We start from the raw sequence: 21,825 nt of genomic DNA, 5'->3' as shown, positions 1-21,825 counted from the left end.
CTGCTGAGGCGGCTCATCTGCACCTGATGTGCACGGCTGGCCCATCTCAAAGCTCCAGCATCAATTGTATTTTCTCCCCTTAGTGGGTCCTGCTGGGGAGAGTAGCATTAAAACCAAAGCCATGCTCACTTAATTAGATGTGTATCAGTGTAAACCCATTTATTTAGCATATCAACATCATGTGTTTCACCTAAAGGTCACCTGAAACACTTCTCCAACATGCACCCTGGGTAGGGGGAAATCTATAGCAATTTCAGACTGAGCATTTGTAAGTTTAAATTTTTCAATTAATCATGGATCACTTAAACTCACAGTAATTTAATACTGCTTATTTTAGGCCAAACTGTCTGATGTTAGTGTGAAATAACAAAGCAAAACAACCATAACTGTTACGGTTTTTCATTAATAATTTTAAGAGAAAATGATAGAACTTTCTTTTTAATAGGAAGCACCAATTTAAAATCCAATTATCATAGCTTATGAGTTTAAGATTCATTTGCTGGAGATTTCTTTAGATTCATTTTTACCAGTGGATTAACTATGCTTCCTAAATCTTAAGGAGAGCCCAAAAAATCCAGAAATATGAAGTATAGGTAGAATACTTATAATTCCTAGTAAAGTTAAGTATAGGTAGAATAGCTATATTCTTTTTCCTTGTATAATTTTTATAGCTATAATAGCTTAAAGATAAAATTGTTTAACCTTTATAGATATAAAAAAAAAAAAAAACAAGACCAAAGAAATTAGGCTACGGGGCCAAAGTCACAAAACGAAGAAAAGACTGGATCTCCTAAGTCTCAGGTTAGGATTCTTCCTAGTATTTGGATATGTACTTGAGCAATCATTCTGCGGTTGGAATTCCTTGTGTAGTTAACACACATTTTACTACCATGGGGGGAAGAAAAGTAAATACAAGAAATCAGAAACCTTTTGTTCTGTTCTGGTCTTCAGGACTGGGAATCCCTCATCACTCAAGCCTGCCCACAAAGAAAAGGGAAGCTTTCCAGTGTCTCAGAATCCCAGTGTTGGCCTTCCTCTCATTGCTGCCACACTCAGCTTTGCTCCAGCTCTGAAAGGGACGTGGGCTTTCTTTATCACATTCTCAAAATCATTCTTCATTTGGGGGAGTGGTCACAGAGGATCATGACTGCCAGGCTAAGATAAGAAATTAGCAGCTGGGAGCCATGAAAAGGATTCTTTTAAGTTTTTTCTTTTTCTCTTGCTTTAAAAAATAATTTTTTAAAAATTTTTATACAATATTTAAATGTTACTTTCCATTTGCAGTTATAATAGAATATTGGCAATATTCCCCATGTTGTAAAATACATCCTTGAGCCTAACTTATACCCAGCAGATTGTATCTCCCATACCTCTACCCCTATATTGCCCCTCCCCACCTCTCCCCACTGGTAACCACTACTTTGTTCTCTATATCTGTGAGTCTGCTTCTTTTTTGTTGTATCCACTAGTTTGGTGGAATTTTTATATTCCACATATAAGTGATATCAAACAGTATTTATCTTTCTTTGTCTGACTTATTTCACTTAGCATAATGCTCTCCAAGTCCATCCATGTTGCTGTAAATTTTCCTTCTTTTTTTATGGCTGAGTAGTGTGTATCTAGATCTATCTATCTTCATCCATTCATCTGTTGATGAACACATAGGTTCCATTCCTTGGCAATTATAAATAATGCTGCTATGAACATTGAGGTGTATGTATCTTTCAGAATTAGTGTTTTTGGTTTTTTCTGATATATACCCAGGAATGGAATGGAATTGCTGGGTCACATAGTGGTTCTATTTTTAGTTTTTTGAGGAACCTCTCATGCCGTTTTCCACAGTGACTGCACCACCCTACATACCCACCAACAATGTACAAGAGTTCCCTTTTCTCCATGTTCTTGCCACGATTTGTTATTTGTATTATTCTTGATGATAGCCATTCTAACAGGTTTGAGGTGATATTTTATTGTGGTTTTGATTTGCATTTCCCTGATGATTAGCAGTGTTCAGCATCTTTGCACGTGTCTGTTGGCCATCTGCATATCCTTTTTGGAAAAATGTCTATTCAATTCTTCTGCCCATTTTTTAATCAGGCTGTTTTTGTGATATTGAGTTGTATGAGCTGTTCATGTATGTTGGATATTAATCCCTTTCTGGTCATATCATTTACAAATATTTTCTTCCATTCAGTACACTGACTTTTCATTTTGTGGATGGTTTCCTTTACTGTGCAAAAGCTTTTAAGTTTATTTAGGTCCCATTTGTTTATTCTTGCTTTTATTTCCTTTGATTTAGGAGACAGATCAAAAACATATTGCTGTAATTTATGTCAAACAGTGTTCTGCTTATTGTTTTCCTCTAGGAATTTTATGGTGTTCGTTCTTACATTTTAGGTATTTAATCCATTTTGAGTTTATTTTTGTATATGGTGTTAGAGAATGTCCTAACTTCATTCTTTTACATGTAGCTGTCCTGTTTTCCCAGCACTACTTATTGAAGAGACTGTCTTTTCTCCATTGTATATTCTTGCCTATTTTGTTGTAGAATAACTGACCATAAGTGAGTGGGTTTATTTCTGGGCTCTCTGTCCTGTTCCATTGATCTATGTCTGTTTTTGTGCCAGTACCATACTGTTTTGATGACTGTGGCTTTTTAATATAGTCTGAAGTCAGGGAGTCTGATTCCTTCCTGAATTGTTGTGTTTTCATTTTCATTTGTCTCTAGCTATTTTTCATTTCTTCAATTTCTTCAGGGATCCAGTGGTTGTTTAGTAGTGTATTATTTAGCCTCCACGTGTTTGCGTTTTTGGCAGTTTTTTGTTTTTCCTTGAAGCTGATTTCTAGTCTCATAGCATTGTGGTTGGAAAAGATGCTTGATATGATTCCCACTTTCTTAAATGTACTGAGGCTTGTTTTGTGTTCTAGCATGTGATCTATCCTGCAGATGTTCTACGTGCAGTTGAAAAGAATGTGTATTCTACTGCATTGGGATGGAATACTCTATAAATATCAATTAAGTCCATTGGGTCTAATGTGTTATTTAAGGCCAGTGTTTCCTTGTTGATTTTCTGTGTGGATGATCTGTCCATTGATGTAAGTGGGATGTTATAAAGTCCCCCACTATTATTGTAATGGTCAATTAATCCCCTACTATTATTGCAACAATTAATCCTTTTATGTCTATTAATATTTGTTGTATGTATTTTGATGCTCCTATGTTGGGTGTGTATGTATGTACAATTGTTACATCATCACCTTGAATGGATTCCTTGATGATTATGTAGTGTCTTTTTTTCTTTAACAGTCTTTATCTTAAAATCTATTTTGTCTGATATGAATATTGCTACTCTTTGATTTCCATTTGTGTGGAATACCTTTTTCCATCCCCTCAGTGTGTATATGTCCCTAGATCTGAAGTGAGTGTCTTGTAAGCAGCATATATATGGGGTCTTGTTTTCATATCCATTCAGACCATTTACATTTAAGGTAATTCTCAATATGTATGTTCTTATTGCCATTTTGTTGTTTTGGATTTGTTTTTGTAGGTCTTTTTTATTCCCTTTCTTCTCTTGCGGTTTGATAACTATCTATCTATCATTAGTGTTGTGTTTGGTGGATTTCTTTTTGTGTGTATGTATATCTATCTATTATAAATTTTTGGTTTGGGGATACCATGAGGTTTTTGTATAGTGTATATCTATATATATAATTGTTTTAAGTTGCTTGATCTCTTAATTTCAAAATGCATTTTAGAAATCCTGCTTATGTGTAATCTCCTCCCCCCCATGATTAGTGTTTTTTATATCAATCATCATATTTTAAATCAAATTGTTTTAACTGCTTGTTGTGGATCTAGATGATTTTTCTACTTAACCTCCCCAGTAGCTTTGTGTGTGACTGATTTCCCACCTACCTTTACTAGTGAGCTTTTTCATTTCATAATGTTCTTATTTCTAGTGGTGGCCTTTTCTTTTTTCACCTAGAGAAGTTCCTTTAAAATTTGTCATAAAGCTAGTTTACTGGTGCTGAACTCCTGGTTGTAGGTTTTTCTCTTAAATAGATTGTGCTATATACCCTTCTCACCTACAGAGTTCTGCTGAAAAATCAGCTGATAGCCTTATGGGAGTTCCCATGTATGTTATTTATTTGTTGCTTTTCATTTGCAGCTTTTAATAGTCTCTCTTTAGTTTTTGTCATTTTAAGTAGCGTGTCTGTCTGTCTTGGTGTGTTCCTCTTTGAGTGAGTTAATCCTATATGGGACTTTTCTGTGCTTCCTGGACTTGGGTGACTGTTCCTTTCTCAAGTTAGGGAATTTTTCAGCTAGCATTGGCCTGCTAGTGGACAGGGCCTAGCTGGTCCCAGGATAAGGTCTGGCCTGCTGTGGGTGGGCTGGGTCCTCAGGCTGCAGGCCTGAGGAAAGTACTTTCCTTGCTTTGTCTGGTGGATGGGGCATGTCTAGAAGCTTGTGCAGGCTTTCTGGAGGGAAGGTCTGGTGCCTGCCCACTGAGGGTGGAGCTGGGTCTTTGGGCAGGGGTGTGTCAAGAGATGGCTGTGGGCTCAGGAAGGTTTTAGGCATCCTGTCTGCTGATGTCTGCTGATGGGTGGGATTGTGTTCCCACCCAGTTAGTTAGTAGTTTGTTTGGCTTGAGATGTCTCAGCACTGGCATCTACAGGCTTTTGGGTGAGCCAAGATGCCAGGAGCAGGGTTCACATGGTAGAATTTTCCCAAATATGGCTGTCACCAGTATCTACATACAGAGGGTGAGTGACAGCCACACCTCACATCTCCAGGAGACTCTCCAAGCAGTAGGTAGGTCTGGCGCAGGCACCTATCAAATCACTCCTTTTGCCCTGGGTCCTGGCATGCAGCAGATTTTGTGTGCATCCTTTAAGAGTGAAGTCTGTATTTTCGTCCTGTGGGGCTCCTGAAATGAAGCCTTGCTGGCCTTCAAAGTCAAATACTCTGGGGGCTCATCTTCGCTGTGCAAGACCCTTGGGCTGGAGAGCCCAACGTGGGGCTCAGAACTCTCTTTTGAGAGAGCCTCTGCAATATAATTTTTCTCCAGTTTATGAATCACCCACCTAGGGGTATGGGGCTTGACTATATTGCCTGTCTGCCCCTCCTACCCATCGGGGGGGGGGGGGGGTGCTTGTCTTCTCCGTACAGGACTTCCAGGCTGGGGAGCCCAACAAGGGGCTCAGAATTCTCACCACTGTGGGAGAACCTCTGCAACATAGTTCTCCAATTTATGGGTTGCCTGCCTGAGGGTATAGGATTTGATAATATCATGTCTACCCCTCCTACCTGTCTTGTTGTGGCCCCTTCTTTATGCAGAGTTGTAAAAAATCTTTTCTTGTAGGTTCTTATCTTTTATATCCATGGTTGTTCTGCAGATAATTGTGATTTTGGTGTGCTCACGAGAGGAGGTGAGCTCAGGGTCTTCCTACTCCACCATCTGGCCACTCTCCCATTTTCTTTTCCTTTGCTATATTACTCTGATAAAACTCAGAAATGTCACTGAAATTAAGAGAAGTTTTATTAAAATTATTTATGTTAAACCAATTATCAGCATAGTGCAGTTCTCCAAAGTGAAGAAATAAATGTGAAGCAAAGTCTTCTCTAGAGGCTGCTCCCTACATCTATAAAAATAGGAAAAGCTGTCAAAAATTCCATCATTTCTTGACATTGAGTGTAATACCCTGAAGTAAATGCTTCTTCTAATTGCTACTGATTTCACTAGTTCTTTGGGAGGGTAGGATTATGGCTGTCAGAACACCATCAGGCAAGGCAAAGGCTATCATGCCTTCAGATAACCCATCATGGAGAAGGAGCACACAAGAATGGGGGATCGGGCAGGGCTGCAAGAATAAAGTTGGCTTTTAAACTGGCATTGAGGGCAGTGTAGAAAAAGCCAGACAGCAACAAAGGAAGGGTGACAAAGCCCATTTGCAACTGAAATCCAGGAAGGTTTAAATGACTATGTTGAGTACCTGAAATGACTATAACATTGTAAATCAACTATATTTCAATTTTTAAAAATACAGAAGAAAATGGTGAATGGACTCAGGATAAATCACCTGCCAACAGTAGCAATCCATCAGCAGGTGAGAGGCAGCAGGATGGTTCCTAGAGTGAGTCCTCTGCAGATTGGACTGAGCTCTTAGACATCACTTACTAATCCAGATGCCAGGTGACTTTCTCACTTGAACATAGTCTATGCCATTAGACTGGCTATTTTTTAGGAAGATGTTTGCTTGGTTTGAATGATGTAGAAAATAGATTCAGAATGTAGAAGATTCAGAATGTAGCCTTTTGGAAGAGTTTCAGACTCTTACCTTCAGTAAGGTTTCAGACATGAAGTGTTTCAGACATGAAGTAAAGGCATGTCTCGTAGTTCTTCAGAAAAATAAAAGATGCAGACTTTTAGAAAATCAAAACAGGAGCCAGTAATACCTAGTGAACTGCAAGTACGTAAGTGAAGAAAAAACTGATGACCTTGTAAGGACCAACCCCGGCTTTACCAGTTTCAAGACCAAAGAGATGAAAAAAATATGTAACGCCATAGACTACACCAGATAAACCCTGCTAATACTGAACTCTAAGAGACTCTTCAAAATTCTTCTCCTGTGTGGGAATGTTATTGAAATCTTGATCTTCAGGGACCTCAGTATTGTCTCCAGCAAAATAAAGGGAGGGTCACTAGATGAACTTCAAGGGCCGTCAGGGTTCCAGCATTCTAAATTTATTTCAATCTGTGAATATTACTTGAGAGAAGGCAGTAACATGAGGTTTAAACACTGCGTGGTCTGTGAGCTGAGGCAATGTCTTTAATTCCTTTTGTAAAATACACAGCATCTTGCATGTATTCAACACTCAGTAGGTTCTAACTGTTGCCCAGACAATTATCTTCTTTCTAATGGGTTTGAGCTATGGTACTCTTCAGGCATATGTGCATCTTATAGTAATGATACAAGTATTTCAGATGCAGTATAACACACTGTGGATCTGCCCAAGTCATTAGGATCTGAGGCAGCAAATATTCCATTAGAATGTATTTTAATAGAACTATAATTTCTGTCTGTGCAAAACTAGAAGTCTGATAAGTTAGTTATGAAAGAATCTTTCTTCTTACATGTTTCCAAGTATACAACAGGCCTGTTTTAATTTCCTGCATAGTAGGCTAAGCCCATACCATTTACTTTTTCTTGTGTTACTCTTTGTATTGCTATATATATATCTATGCTAACGTGAATTGATTTGTGTTCATTTGTGAATTTTAGTTAGTTAAGGGTTAAAATGTGAATTTTTCAGAAATAGAGTATCTAAAAATTTAAAAACTAAAATTTAGGCAGAGATCAAGATGAAGGATTTGGAAGCTCACCTCTTCCTACAGATACATCAAAAATACATCTACATGTGGAACAGTTCTCACAGAATACTTACTGAATGCTGTCAGAAGATCTCATACAACCAAAGCTGCAAGAAAGATCACCACATAACTGGGTAGGATGAAAGCGGGGGGAAAAAGGAATTGAGATGGGACCTGCATGTCTGGCAGGGAGTTATGAAACAGGAAATGTTCCCTCACCCGGGGAACCTCCTCCTCTGGCTGGAAGGTCAGCAGAGCCTCAGAGGAAAGTGCAGCAACTGGCTTGCAGCGGGCAGCACAGACAGTCCTTGCCACCTCGCTGCACTTTCCAGCCTGAGACGCATGTCTGCTGCCACGCACAGTGGCTGGGTTCTGAAACTCAAACTTTACAGAGAGGACTTGGTTTAGCTGCACAGAGACAGCCTGAAGGCCCTGGAGTGTGGTCGAGGCCACAACTGGGAATGTGCAGAGGATGGAGGCTGGGTCTGCCATAGGAGGCCCATTGTCAACATGTGCCCAAAGGGAGGTTGTGGACCCACCATAGCAGTCTCATCTCAGTGTGCTCACAGTGGGCACTGCTACGAGCTCTGGGAATGCACAGGTGGGTTGCCAACACGTGGATGTGGGGCAGAAATCTGAGCCAATTCCTGGTGGTCCCACAGTGGGTGCTGGTATGTGACTTCAGCAAGTTCACACCAGCAGCTTTGTGAGTGCAGTGCTTGGGGGACATTCGAGCTGAACACTGGCATTCCCACAACAGAGACTGATCCAAGGGCAGAGCCTACAACAGTGTACTTTGTGGGTGCCCACCATAAGTGGCAGGCAACATCACAGAGTGCATGTCCTGGTGGACAGCTCCTGGGGAGGAATATGCAGCAACTCCTTCCCAGTGGGAGGGCTCTAGTGCCACTTACTCACACTACAGCTTAAAACTGGATCTGGGGCCTTCCATTCCAACAACTGGGGAGCAGACCCTGCCCCTGAAACGGCTGTGACAACTATGGAACAAAGAGGAGGCCTCACCCCACATCCACTGAAGGCTCTGGTCACAACACCACCAAACACACCCTTTATCAGGACAAGGGCCAGCACAACCTGAGGAAAGAGGTGGCAAGCATCCATACCAAAAAATGGCCCTCTTGCACCAAAAATATTGGACTCACACAGGGTCACTCCCACATAAAAACAGCCCTTCAAAGCCACAGTAGATAACTGTTTCTCCTAAAGTCATAGAGTTAGTTAGAGAAATACAAGTAAAATGAAAAAGCAGAGGAACCACTCCCAATTAAAAAAACAAGAGAAATCCCCTGTTTGTTTTAAACAATGAAATACACCTCTCCAGTCTACCAGACTCTGAGTTCAAAAAGGAGGTAATAAAAATACTGAAGGAGTTAAGGAAGACTATCAATCAGTGGAAATGCAGATCACCGTAAAAAGAAACTATAGAGGAGAGATTCAAAATTAGACAACTCAATTGCCAAGATGAAAACCAAGTAACAGGCGATAAAATAGCAAAGAATGATGATCTTGAAGACAGAATAACAGAAATTACACAACCAGACAGAAAGACACATGAAAAACAAAGTAACACATGAGATCTCTGGGATAATATAATGTGTGCCGATCTATGCATAATAGGGATCCCAGAAGGAAAAAGATATCCAGGTACAGTAAGAACAGAGGGTCCCAAACAAGATGAACCTGACCAGACCCACAATAAGACATACTATAATTGAAATGGCAAAAGTTAAATGAGAATTCTAAAGGCAGCAAGAGAAAAACAAATAGTTACAAGTGAACCCCCCCCCATAAAGATATCATCTGATTTATCCACAGAAACTTTATAGGCCGGAAAGGAGTGGCAAGATATATTCAAAGTCCTGAATGCTTTTATGTATTTGCTTTTCCTATTGTGATTTTTCCCTGATTTCTTGCTTTTCTATTCAGAGAACACCTTTCAATATTTCTTTTAGGGTAGGTTGGTTCAGTACTGATGTATTCTTTTGGTTTTTTCTTGTCTGAGGAATTCTCTCTCCTTCCATTCTAAATGCTAATTTTGCTGGCTAGAGTATCCTAGGTTGCAGGTTTTTCCCATTGTAGATCACTTAAATAAGCCAGTACATGTATTTTTTAAAAATCAAAAACAAAATTTTTGTGAAAGTGATTTTAACTACACAATGAACAGCAAAAGGATAAACATGAAGATGTAAAATAGAAAATCAAAATTACAAAGTGTCGGGAGGGGAGTAAGAAAATATAATTTTTTAGACTGTGTTTGAACTTATATGACTACCAGTCTCAAGCAAGTAGATACAGTAATGGGTTAACATACTTGCAATCCAGGGTAACCACAAATCAAAAACATATAATAGAGTCACAAAACTGAAAAGAACTCAAGCACAATACAAAACAAAACCATCAAACCACAAAAGGAAAAACCAAAAGATAAAGAACAAAGAAGAAATACAAAATCAACTGGTAAACAAGATTTAAAGTGGCAATAAATACATACCTATAGTTACCTTAAATGTCAATAGACTAAATGCTCTGATCACAGGACAGAGTGGCATTTGGACAATAAAACAAGAACCTACAATATGCTGCCTACAAGAGACCCACTTTAGGGTAGAGGACACACCTATATTGAAAGTGAGGGGAGCGAAAAAGATATTTCATTCAAATAGAAATGACAAGAAACCAGGGGTAGCAATACTCATATCAGACAAAATAGACTTTAAAACAAAGTCCATAAAGAAAGATAAAGGACACTATACACTGATAAAAGGATCAACACAAGAAGACGATATCACACTCAACACATATGCACCCAATATAGGAGCACCTAAATACATAAAACAAATACTAACAGACATGAAACTGATGGGAATACAATAACAGTAGGAGACTTTAACACCCCACTGACATCAGTGGACAGATTCCAGAAAGAAAATCAATAAGGCAACAGAGATCCTAAATGACACACTAGAACAGTTGTACATAATTGATATCTTCCATACTAGGACACAGAACAAGTCTCAACAAATTAAAGAGGACAGAAATTATTTCAAGCATCTTCTCTGACCACAATGGCATGAAATTAGAAATCAGCCACAGAAAGAGAAATGAGAAAAAAAAACAATTACATGGAGGCTAAACAACATGCTACTAAGAAACCAGTGGGTCAAGAATGAAATCAAAGAGGAAATTTTAAAAATCCCTCAAGACAAATGACAATAAAACACACAACCATACAAAATCTATGGAACGTAGCAAATGCAGTCCTAAGGGGAAAGTTTATAGCATACAGGCCTTCCTCAAAAAACAAGAAAAAAAACCTGACCTACCACCTAAAAGAATTAGAAAAAAGAACAAACAAAACCTAAAGTCAGCAGAAGGAAGGAAATAATAAATATCAGAGAGGAAATAAATAAAATAGAGACTTAAAGACAGGAAAAATTAATAAAACCAAAAGCTGGTTTTGTTGACAGAATAAACAGAATCAACAAACCTTGGGCCAGGCTCACCAAGAAGAAAAGAGAGAAGACCCAAATAAACAAAATAAGAAATGAAAGAGGAGAAATAACAACTGATACCACAGAAATACAAAAAAAAAAATCATTAGAGAATACTATGAATAATTATATGCCAACAAATTGGACAACCTAGACGAAATAATTTCTAGAAACATACAGCCCACTAAAATGGAATTAAGCAGAAGTAGATAATTTGAACAGACTTATCACTAGAAGTGAAATAGAACCTATAATTTTAAAACTCCATGCAAACAAAAGTCCAGGACTGGATGGCTTCATTAGGGAATTCTACCAAACATTTAAAGAACTTATACTGATCCTTCTCAAACTCTTCTCAAAGTTTGAAGAAAAGGGAACACTCCCAAAGTCATTCTATGAAGCCACCATCACCCTGACACCAAAACCAGGCAAAGACATTACCAAAAAATAAAATTACAGGCCAATATCTTTGATGAATATAGATGCAAAAATCCTCAATAAAATATTAGCAAATCAAATCCAACAACACATTAAGTGGATCATACACCATGGTAAAGCTGGATTCATGCCAGGGTCACAAGCATAGTTAAACATATGCAAATCAATCAACGTGATACATCAGTCACATCAACAAAAGACAAAAACCACATGATCATCTCAACAGATGCAGAAAAAAACATTTGATAAAATGCAGCATCCATTCATATTAAAAATGCTCACCAAAGTGAGAATAGAGGGACTATATCTGAACATAAAACAAAAGCTGTTTATGACAAACCCACAGTCAACATAATTCTCAATGGTGAAAAGCTGAAAGCCTTCTTGCTAAAATCTGGAACAAGACAAGAACGCATACTCTCACCACTTCTATTCAACATAGTATATTTGAAGTCCTAGCCACAGAAATCAGATAAGAATAAGAATTAAATGTATCCAAATTGGAAGGGAAGAAGTAAAATTGTCATTATATTTAGATGACAAGACACTATGTGTTGAAAACCCTAAAGTCTCCACACAAAAACTACTAGAACTGATAAATATAGCAAGGTAGCAGGATACAAGATTAACATACATAAATCAGTTGCATTTTTTACACTAACAATGAAATATCAGAAAGGGAAAGTTAAAAAAAAAAACCCTTTTAAAATTTCCTCAAAAAATTAAATTAAAATACTTAGGAATAAACCTGACCAAGGAGGTGAAAGACTTACATGCTGAGAACTATAAAACATTGATAAAGGAAATTGAAGACTATTTAAAGAAATGTTAAAATATATTCCATGCTCTTGGGTTGGAAAAATTAATATTATTAAAACGGCCATACTAACCAAAGCAATCTACAGGTTTAATGTCATCCCTATCAAATTACCCATGACTTTTTACACAGAACTAGAACATATAATCCTATATGGAACCATAAAAGACCCAGAATTGCCAAAACAATCCTAAGGAAAAAGAAAGCAGCAGGAGGCAAAACCCACACAGACTTCAGACAGTACTACAAAGCTACAGTAATCAAAACAGCATGGCACTGGCACAAAAACAGACATATGGATCACTGGAACAGAACAGAGATCCCATAAAGAAACCCATACACCTATGGTCAATTAATCTTTAACAGAGGAGCCAAGATTATACAATAGGGAAAAGATAATTTCTTCAGCAAGTGGTGGTGTTAGAGTTGGACAGCTGCATGTAAATCAATGAAGTTAGAACAAACCCTCACACCATACACAAAAAAAACCCTCAAAATGGCTTAAAGACTTAAATATGAGACATGACGCCTTAAAACTCCTAGAAGAGAACATAGGCAAAACATTCTCTTATATAAATCGTAGCAATACTTTCTTAGGGCAATACTTTCTTCGTCTCCCAAGGCAATAGAAATAAAAGCAAATATAAACAAATGGGACCTAATCAAACATAAGTTTTTGCACAACAAGGAAAACCATAAATAAAATGAAAAGACAACTTACAAAATACGAGAAAATATTTGCAAATGCTGAGACTGAGAGGAGATCCATCTCCAAAATATACAAGCAGCTCATACAGCTCAATATTCAAAAAAAATAAACCACCCAATCAAAAAATGGGCAGGAGACCTAAATAGACCTTTCTCCAAAAAGACATACACAGATGGCCAATAGGCACATGAAAAGATGTTCAACATTGCTAATTACTAGAGAAATGCAAATCAAAACTACAGTGAGGTAGCACCTCACACCAGTCAGAATGGCCATCATCAAAAAATCTACAAACAATAAATGCTGGAGAGGGTGTGGAGAAAAGGGAACCCTCCTGCACTGTCGGTGGGAATGTAAATTGGTACAGCCACTATGGAGAACAGTATGGAGATTCCTTAAAGAAGTAAAAATAGGGCTTCCCTCGTGGTGCAGTGGTTGAGAGTCCACCTGCCGATGCAGGGGACACGGGTTCGTGCCCTGGTCCGGGAAGATCCCACATGCCGTGGAGCAGCTAGGCCCGTGAGCCATGGCCGCTGAGCCTGCGCGTCCGGAGCCTGTGCTCTGCAACGGGAAAGGCCACAACAGTGAGAGGCCCGTGTACCACAAAAAAAAAAAAAAATGTAAAAATATAGTTACCATATGATCCAGTGATGCCCACTCCTGGGCATATATCTGGAGAAAACTCTAATTCGAAGAGATACATGCACCCCAATGTTCACTATTTACAATAGCCAAGACATGGAAGCAACCTAAGTGTCCATCAACAGAGGAATAAAGAAGATGTGATATATATATACATATATATATATGTATATATGTATATATATATATGTACATACACACAAAAAATATTACTCAGCCATAGAAAAGAATGAAATAATGACATTTGCAGCAACATGGATGGACTCAGAGGTTATCATACTAAGTGAAGTAAGACCAAGACAAATATCACATGATATCACTTACGTGTGAAATCTAAAAAAAATGATACACATGAACATATTTACAAACCAGAAACAGACACACAGACATAGAAAACAAACTTATGGTTACCAGAGTGGAAAGAGATGGAGGGGAGGGATAAATTAGGAGTTTGGGATTAGCAGATACAAACTACTATATAAAACATAACCAACAAGCACCTACCATATAGCAGCACAGGGAACTATATTCAGTATCTTGTAATAACCTATAGTGGAGAAGAATCTGAAAAAGAATACATATATCTGAATCACTTTGCTGTACACCTGAAACTAACACAGCATTGTATATCAACTATGCTTCAATTTTAAAAAAACCTAAACTTTTAAATTCAATTAACAATTAGATTTCACCATACACCATCAAGGAAATCAAAGTCAAAATTGTAACAAAACATATAAAAGATATATACATAAAGTGTTAATTGTTGAAATGCCACTACTCGGTTCTACTGAATGCAGGGAAGGAAGAGGTGACTCACAGAATGTGACCTATAGGAGGAACAGCTTTCCATGGCAATAAAGCTACGTTCAGCTTTCATCAGAATATTGTGAACATTCTCGAAGGGATTATAAACAGAATTCAGAAAATGAAATTCCAAGTGGGAGTTCAACAGATACATTCTCAACGTTCACCAGTACTGTATGAAAATTCCTCGTTAAACTTTGTGCTTTCCCTTAGGTGATCATCTATAAGATTAATGTGAAATTACACAAGGTGGAGTATGTAGAGGGCCATTTTATAGCATCGTTCTGCCAGGGTTTTTAAATGCCTGCCTTTGTATTTGGGGTTACAACTAAGTTGGCTCTAGGAACACTGTGTTTATAGTCAGAGGCAGACTTACTATATAAATGATTTCTTCAGATCTAACGAAAACCGGCTGGCATTACATTCTCTGGAAGAATGAAGGTTTGCCTATTGTTCAAAGAGAAAAAAAGTGAGAGTGAAAACTGATCATGTAAGACAAACCCAAAATCACTTGTGGCGCAGCAATGAGTACCAAACATATGTGTATAGGACTTTGCTATTTAATTTTAAACATGTTTTGGTTTTATAGCATAGTATTAGAACTACAAGTTTATAAAGGTTATGCCAAGTTTTATGTTTGTATAAATTTAAACAACATTGTAATAAAAGTAGTTAAATTAATGCTGAAGTTCATTGTTTCCCCTTTAAACTCAAACATAATTTAACTACAAGAAACTGTAATACAATAAATAGTTTCTACCCTCAGGTGACTTATAGTCTTGAACTAGATTTCATATTCTTTTACATTGCTTCTTCAAAAACCTCACTTAAATTGGATGGACTAGGTCGAAATATCAATGATAAAACCTTAATTTGCTCAGTGGCAAATCTTGCTCTGTCTGCCCTTTTGAAATGTATGAACTTAAGCAAGTTACTCCATTTCTCTTCATTTTAGCATCCTCATATATGAACTGGAGATAGAATACTTAGCAGGCTTGTTTTGGCAATTAAATATTAATAATAGCTAGCTCTCTTTGAACAAGTTACAGGAAAGCAGCCACTTTAATCTTATCAATCCTCACAAATTATTATTTCTATTTTATAGATGAAGAAACAGGCAAGAGAAATTAGTTGAACAAGGAATTACATATGTAGTACGTAGTTAGGCTTTATAGGATCTGAATTCAGATTGGGTTGGTAAGTAGCAAATTCTTCTGCACTATGTTATTTTGCCTAAAATGAACTAAAATGCTTAGCATAAGTCTAGAGCTTAGCAGGAACTCCATAAATATTCCTTCCTTAAGAAAATGATCCTTGTTTCTCCTCTCTCTATATCTCTTCTCATATGAGTTACCAAAAACCTCAGATCACCCTCTAGTGATAAATGATTCTAACTGCAGACTTTGAGCCTTGGTTTAAGAAAAAGAGTGAAAGAATATAAATATGAAGGAATTAAGTGCTAGGCCACGGTATGAAAAAATGTGCTTTTGTTGGGATTTAGCATTTAGCAAATTGCTAGCCTCCTAGACTGTCTGCATTCTTTCTTTCCCAGTAAGCAAATACCCCTTATTTCTCTGATAGTAGAGTAACTTTTGAGTTTTATTAACTAGAATTATGTTTTTGAAAGTATGGTCAAAATAACTTTTTTCCCCAAAAAGTATATAGTACGCCATTGGGATCATTAGAACTTAAATATCATCACTGATGATAGAAGAGAACTGAGGCAAACTTCTTTTGATGACTTCAGTACCTTCTATGCTGAGGTCTTGGTTATAGTACTAAGAATGACACCAGTCCTTAGGTATGTGAGGTATACTAGCTGATTCGATATGCCTTTATAAAATTTTTGTTTTAGACTATAGGGACAAAGTTATATTACTGCTATAATCTAAGTAGAATTTACAAGGCAAATTTTAGACCCAAAAAGAAAAGGTAGCCATTGTTTATAGCAGACTGAAATATCATTTGGGAGAAACTCAGCAGTTACTCAAATGATTTTCATGAGGATTAGAATGTATTTCATTGAGAGAAGCTAATACTCATCAGGACAGAATCATATCTTTTTTCTTTTCCGAAAGAAAATCAATAATGATATTCAATCAGGTTAGCCATAAAGGACTGTTTTGTACCGTAACATCTAACACTCATTTCCAGATCAGAGCAACAACCATCTCTTTTAACTGCACAAATATTCCTTGGCACTCACAGTTTATGGCTTATATATGGTTTAGCACAGGGCTTTCTGGCTCAAAGCTGAGGCTGGCCCAAAATGAGCTGGGCTGACACTTTAGAAGGTGTGATGAACAGTCTGCAACTCCCAGGCAACCTTTCACAGGGAGATTTGAAATCCACTTGAAATTACACATGACTGGTGGAGCTTCACCTGGAGAGGCCTAATCGGGATTGTTTTCGATTCAGTAGAAATAAAATAAGCCTGTTCATTGTGTCAGAATCCATCTCTAGACTACAGAATGAACAATAACCTAAAATCAATGCCAACCCACTGGATTCCGCTTACATGCTTGAGAGTTTGTTCCAGGGTGTTTTATACAGTACTTTCATCACTCTGTGTTTTCCTTTTAGGGCCTACTCTTCCCAAGACTCATGTCAAAACAGCCTCTCTTGGGTTGGCTGGAAAGGCAAGATCCCCTTTGCTTCCTGTATCTGTGCCAACAGCCCCTGAAGTGTCTGAGGAGACCCACAAACCAACAGAGGATCCAGCCAATGTAAGACCATCCTTGAAATTCATGCCCCATTAAGGGAAGCACTGCTGTGCGATGCAGTCTGAGCCAACCAGCACTCTCCATTAACCCCAAGCCCTTGTTGTTCTTGTTGTTTGTTTAGTTCTGTTTTCCTGAACTTATATATGAAGAGAAGAAACTTTAGGGGAAAATATTATATCAGGGATTTAGTTATATTAAAAAACCGTTGGTACTTAAAGGCAATCTTATAAATACAAGCAGATAGCAACAGAATGAGTGACTTTACATACATATATGTATATATACACACGTGTATATATATGAATATACACGTGTGTGTGTGTATATATACATAGATATACACTGTCATCACTATCCTATAATGTGAACCACATGTGTAATTTAAAATTTTCAAATAGCCACATTAAAAGATGTAAAAAAAAATTATACACCCACACACATTTTCATCAATGAGATGAAACACCTTGGCATACCTGGAAATATAACTATATAATTATTCTTTAAAATAAAAAAAATAGTAATAAAGCTATACTCTGAGGAGCTTTCTGAAGTTATACATGTCACTTATAAAATCATAAAATAGCCTAGAAATACAGAATTGAGAAGAGGAAAACACAAAATGAAGAAATGAAGGAAGGAATTTAGGAAGAAAAAAATAAAGAAGGAACTGATATATTTAGAGGGGAAAGTTTAGTTATTTAATGAGAGAACAGTTTGCCAACTAAGGGAGGCAGCTAAGAAGTGATCAAATTAGAAAACTCTGAAAAAAATCAATGGGGACCAAAAAAAAGCGAAATTTTGAGAAAGCAAACAATTCCCCCAACAATGCATTTTGAGGGAGATTTAAAAAGATGTTGCCTGAAGGCAGCAATTTAGAAAACTCTGGAGTGTTTCTGAATATAATTCAAGAAAACAAGCCTTTAAAAGAAGGCTAAGGTACTAACACATATGATACCTTGAAAAATTAGAGGACTGGAAGGGGAAAAAAAGATGCAAAAAAACCCAGATTAGAATCATCTCATTTGAATTAACATAAAGTTTTTCTTGATTTTATTGTTTTCAGTACTACAAATTATAAAATATTTTAACACCTGGAGATCAGACAGTCTGGATATGTCTATGTGTGTGAATGTTTGCAGAAGTACGTTATATAATTAACATGTTTTCATACTTAAAAGATTCAAATTTACAAGAATCTAAGGCACTGCTCTGTCAGGATATAGCTGTTTACGTATTGCAATAGTTTAGTGTCACAGTTGTTAGCCGTATCTTAATTCAGATCAAATTCCTAAATTTATATATCTCATCTCATAAGGAATCATGTCAGGTGGCCCAGTTTTTGCACTTAAGATTGACTCTCAGGGACTCCCCTGGTGGTGCAGTGGGAAAGAATCCGCCTTACAATGCGGGGAATGTGGGTTCGATCCCTGGTCAGGGAACTAAGATCCTACATGCCATGGGGCAACTAAGCCTGCGCGCCACAACTACTGAGCACACGTGCCTCAACTAGAAAGCCTGTGCGCTGCAAACTACAGAGCCCGTGCACTCTGGAACCTGTGCACCACAACTAGAGAAGAGAAAACCTGGACTCCACAACTAGAGAGAAGCCCATGCACTGCAACCCCGCGTACTGCAAATAAGACCCGATGTAGCCAAAAAAATAAAAATAAAAAAATAAACTGTTTTAAAAGTTTGATTAAAAAAATATAGTGACTCCAAGGAGTGACAGCCAACGTATAATATGAACAGCAATAAGATTGTATAATATCTTAAAGGAAATATAGAAATGGGACAAATAATCTAGATCATCACTATTCTATAAAAATATAATGTGAATCACATGTGTAGTTTAAAACTTTCTAGGAGCCACATGAAAAGATGTAAAATTAAACAGGTGAGATTACTTTTAATGATATATTTTATCTAACCCAATACTTCCAAAATATTATCATTTCAACATGCAATAAATATAAAAATTTATCATTAAGATAGATATTTTACTTTTTTTGTACTAAGTGCTCATAATATGATGTGTATTTCATGTGTACAACGCATCTCTATTCAGCCTATCCACATTTTGAAAATCCAACAGCTACTACATGTGGTTTGATGTTGCTGTATTGGACAAGATCTAAATAATTTGAGAAAACAACACAGATAACTATGACATCACTTTGGGAAAGGAGTTGTCAAATTAATCAGTTCACTTCAGCATCCCTCCTCATACATAGGTCAATCTTTTGGGCCAAATTGGCTACATCTTTCAATCCCTGTTAAACTCTGAAGATTACACAGTACATGACCAAATCATTCACTGGCAGGCGGAGATTCCTATAAGAAGGTACCATTTCCAAACTGTTTAATACCACAAGTTGTTTCTTCTCCACCAGTGTTCTCATGGCATCCAGGGTGTTCATTTGGCAGGACTCAATATACATTCTGACCATAGTACTGAGTAATGATGCTTCCTGGCCTCCACAGAGCAAAACATCATGCCTCAGGCCTCAATTTGGTTCAATAATTTCAATAAGTTCATCAAATGAATGAGCTAACCAAGAATAACCAGGTAGAGTCGGTATGTATACAGTCAAAACAAAGGGTATTTTGAGAAAGGAAAAGAGAAAAGATACTAACTTTTATTGAGCACTTAGCACTCGCCAAACTGACCTGGTGAATCCTCCCAGCCACCCAGTGAGGTAAGCTTGCTATTCTCATTTGACAAATAAGGAGACAGACTCAAAAGGTCAAGTCGATAGAAGAGCTGGGATTCAAATCAACACCACAGCCTTGTTTTCCCCACTGGCTGACCGTCAAAATTAGCTGGGAAGCTTTATAAAAGGAAGAGATTCTAACCTTTCCTTGACCTACTGAATCCACGTCCCCGAGGCTAGTGACCAGGGGGTCTGTGCTCTAATAGCGAGGTATTATTAATGACACGATTCTAGTGGCTCACAGTAAGGGAGAGTTACAGACAGTATGGTCACTAAGATTCTGCAGTTCAGGCTTTCCATTTTATCCACCAATCAAACCGTGCCATAAGGTCACCTCTACAACCACGCACAGAGCCAGTTCTGGTTTGGGGTGAGAATTCTGTTTTCACACACAAACTAAGGTCATCCTCAGACTTTTCACTGGTCAGGTCAAGTTCCCACACATAAAAAAGTGCCTATGTGGTGTTACAAAGAAAGGAGACCTGGTGATGTAAATTCTGTTCATATCCTAATGGAAAGGAAAAGGAACATGTTGACTATATACCATGTGCTGAACACTGATAAGCACTAAACATGTCACAGGATGCTGAGAATAGCCTATGAAATAGATAACATCATCATCATTTTACATCTGAGAGCTACACATCAGAGAGGTTTACTAACTTGTCCAAGATCACACAGTTTGGTAGAACTTGATTTGAAACAAGATTTTTTCTGACACTAAAGCCTTTGCCTCATCACAAGGATGAACACAGTGAAATAGCAGACAATCATTCATCACTGCCTCTTTTATTACCAGCATCTTCATTCAATGATGATATGCTGAGTCCACAGCCCCTGGCTATAGGCCACCGTGCCATGCATGAGAAGACGGTGAATCAATTAGACACGGCCCTGCCTTAACAAACGGAGTGCACCGATAGCCACCTGTACTAATTCTTTGCTCTCATTCTCTCTGTAGGTGTATGAACAGGATGATTTGAGCGAACAAATGGCAAGTTTGGAAGGGCTAATGAAGCAACTTAACGCTATCACAGGCTCGGCCTTTTAACACACATTGCCGAATTGATGAGGTGAATCTTCCGGGACCTTTGCAGCATTACCAATTACCCATAAACAGCACACCTGTGTCCACGAACTCTATCCAGTGTACAGGTTAACCATCAGGACCACTGAGGTCAGGAAGATCCTGAAGCAGTTCAGAAGGAATAAGCATCCCTTCTTTCATAGGCATCAGGAGTTTCAAAATGATGACTCTGGGGTCCCTTAACAAAAGCAAAGATACATCTTCACTGCAATGTCAAAGCTGATGCTGCTAGAATAGTCCTGGGCCTTTGCCACTGCAGTGACCACACTGTCATGACAAATGCTTATGTTTTCCTTCATCAAGGCCTGTCATTTTCTTCTATGTGTAGGTCTAGTCTTACAAAATGCAAGTGCATTATTGAAGCCTGTACCCTGCCATGGCAAATCAGTGCAAGCTCACTATTCTATTTTCAAATTTAAAGTACAAAGCACCCATGGGAATTTTCTCACTACATAGCACCAAAGGATTGGATGTTTTTCTGACAGCACAAAAAAGTAAACAAGTAAACAAAAGGCAGCAAATGCTTACGTTTTGTAACTCAAGTCATTCTTGCACAGGTGGTGGAATTCAGCAAGTGGCTGTTAAATTCACCCATTTTAGCAAGTATTGGTAAATCCACTCTTGGTTAACATTGATGTCTGGAGAACAGGAACACTTAGAAATCTGCAACTAGTGGCATCCTGCCAGCAACCAGTCCATTTCCTAAAAGAGGATACAATATGCAATCTTTTCAGACACATGATAATTATGTGCTTAAGCTTGTAATAGGAAACTTTAATTTGGGTGGCTTTCATGCCATACCACACTGTGATGATATTTCAAAGCTTCACCAAGTCCATCTCCCTCAGAAGTCTGGCTAGACTCCACCCCATCCCTCCCTGAGTTCCCCTTGGCAACCAGCCCTGGCCAGATGGCTGTCTCCACACATCCCGTGGCCTCCTGACCCACCTTTCTGAAACCCTCTGTGGAAATGGCAGAGCCATCACGAGGAAGGGAAGGAAAATGG

At 38.0% G+C, this 21,825-nt stretch overlaps 1 protein-coding gene across 1 annotated transcript in view; it reads left to right on the top strand.

Annotated features, from left to right (window-relative positions):
• The window catches only part of DCC (DCC netrin 1 receptor), a 1,189,680-nt gene extending 1,168,897 nt beyond the window's left edge, over positions 1 to 20,783 (top strand). Inside the window, 2 exon segments of the mRNA XM_007471661.1 lie at positions 16,882 to 17,024; positions 20,694 to 20,783. Of these exon segments, the coding sequence (XP_007471723.1) occupies positions 16,882 to 17,024; positions 20,694 to 20,783 (233 nt within the window).
• Positions 20,784 to 21,825: the final 1,042 nt, after the last annotated feature.

Source organism: Lipotes vexillifer, unplaced genomic scaffold (genome assembly GCF_000442215.2).
Source record: "Lipotes vexillifer unplaced genomic scaffold, Lipotes_vexillifer_v1.1 scaffold195, whole genome shotgun sequence".
Classification (NCBI taxonomy): Eukaryota; Metazoa; Chordata; class Mammalia; order Artiodactyla; family Lipotidae; genus Lipotes; species Lipotes vexillifer.
Note: the sequence above shows the minus strand (reverse complement) of the source record. Positions and strands in the feature narration are given on the sequence as shown.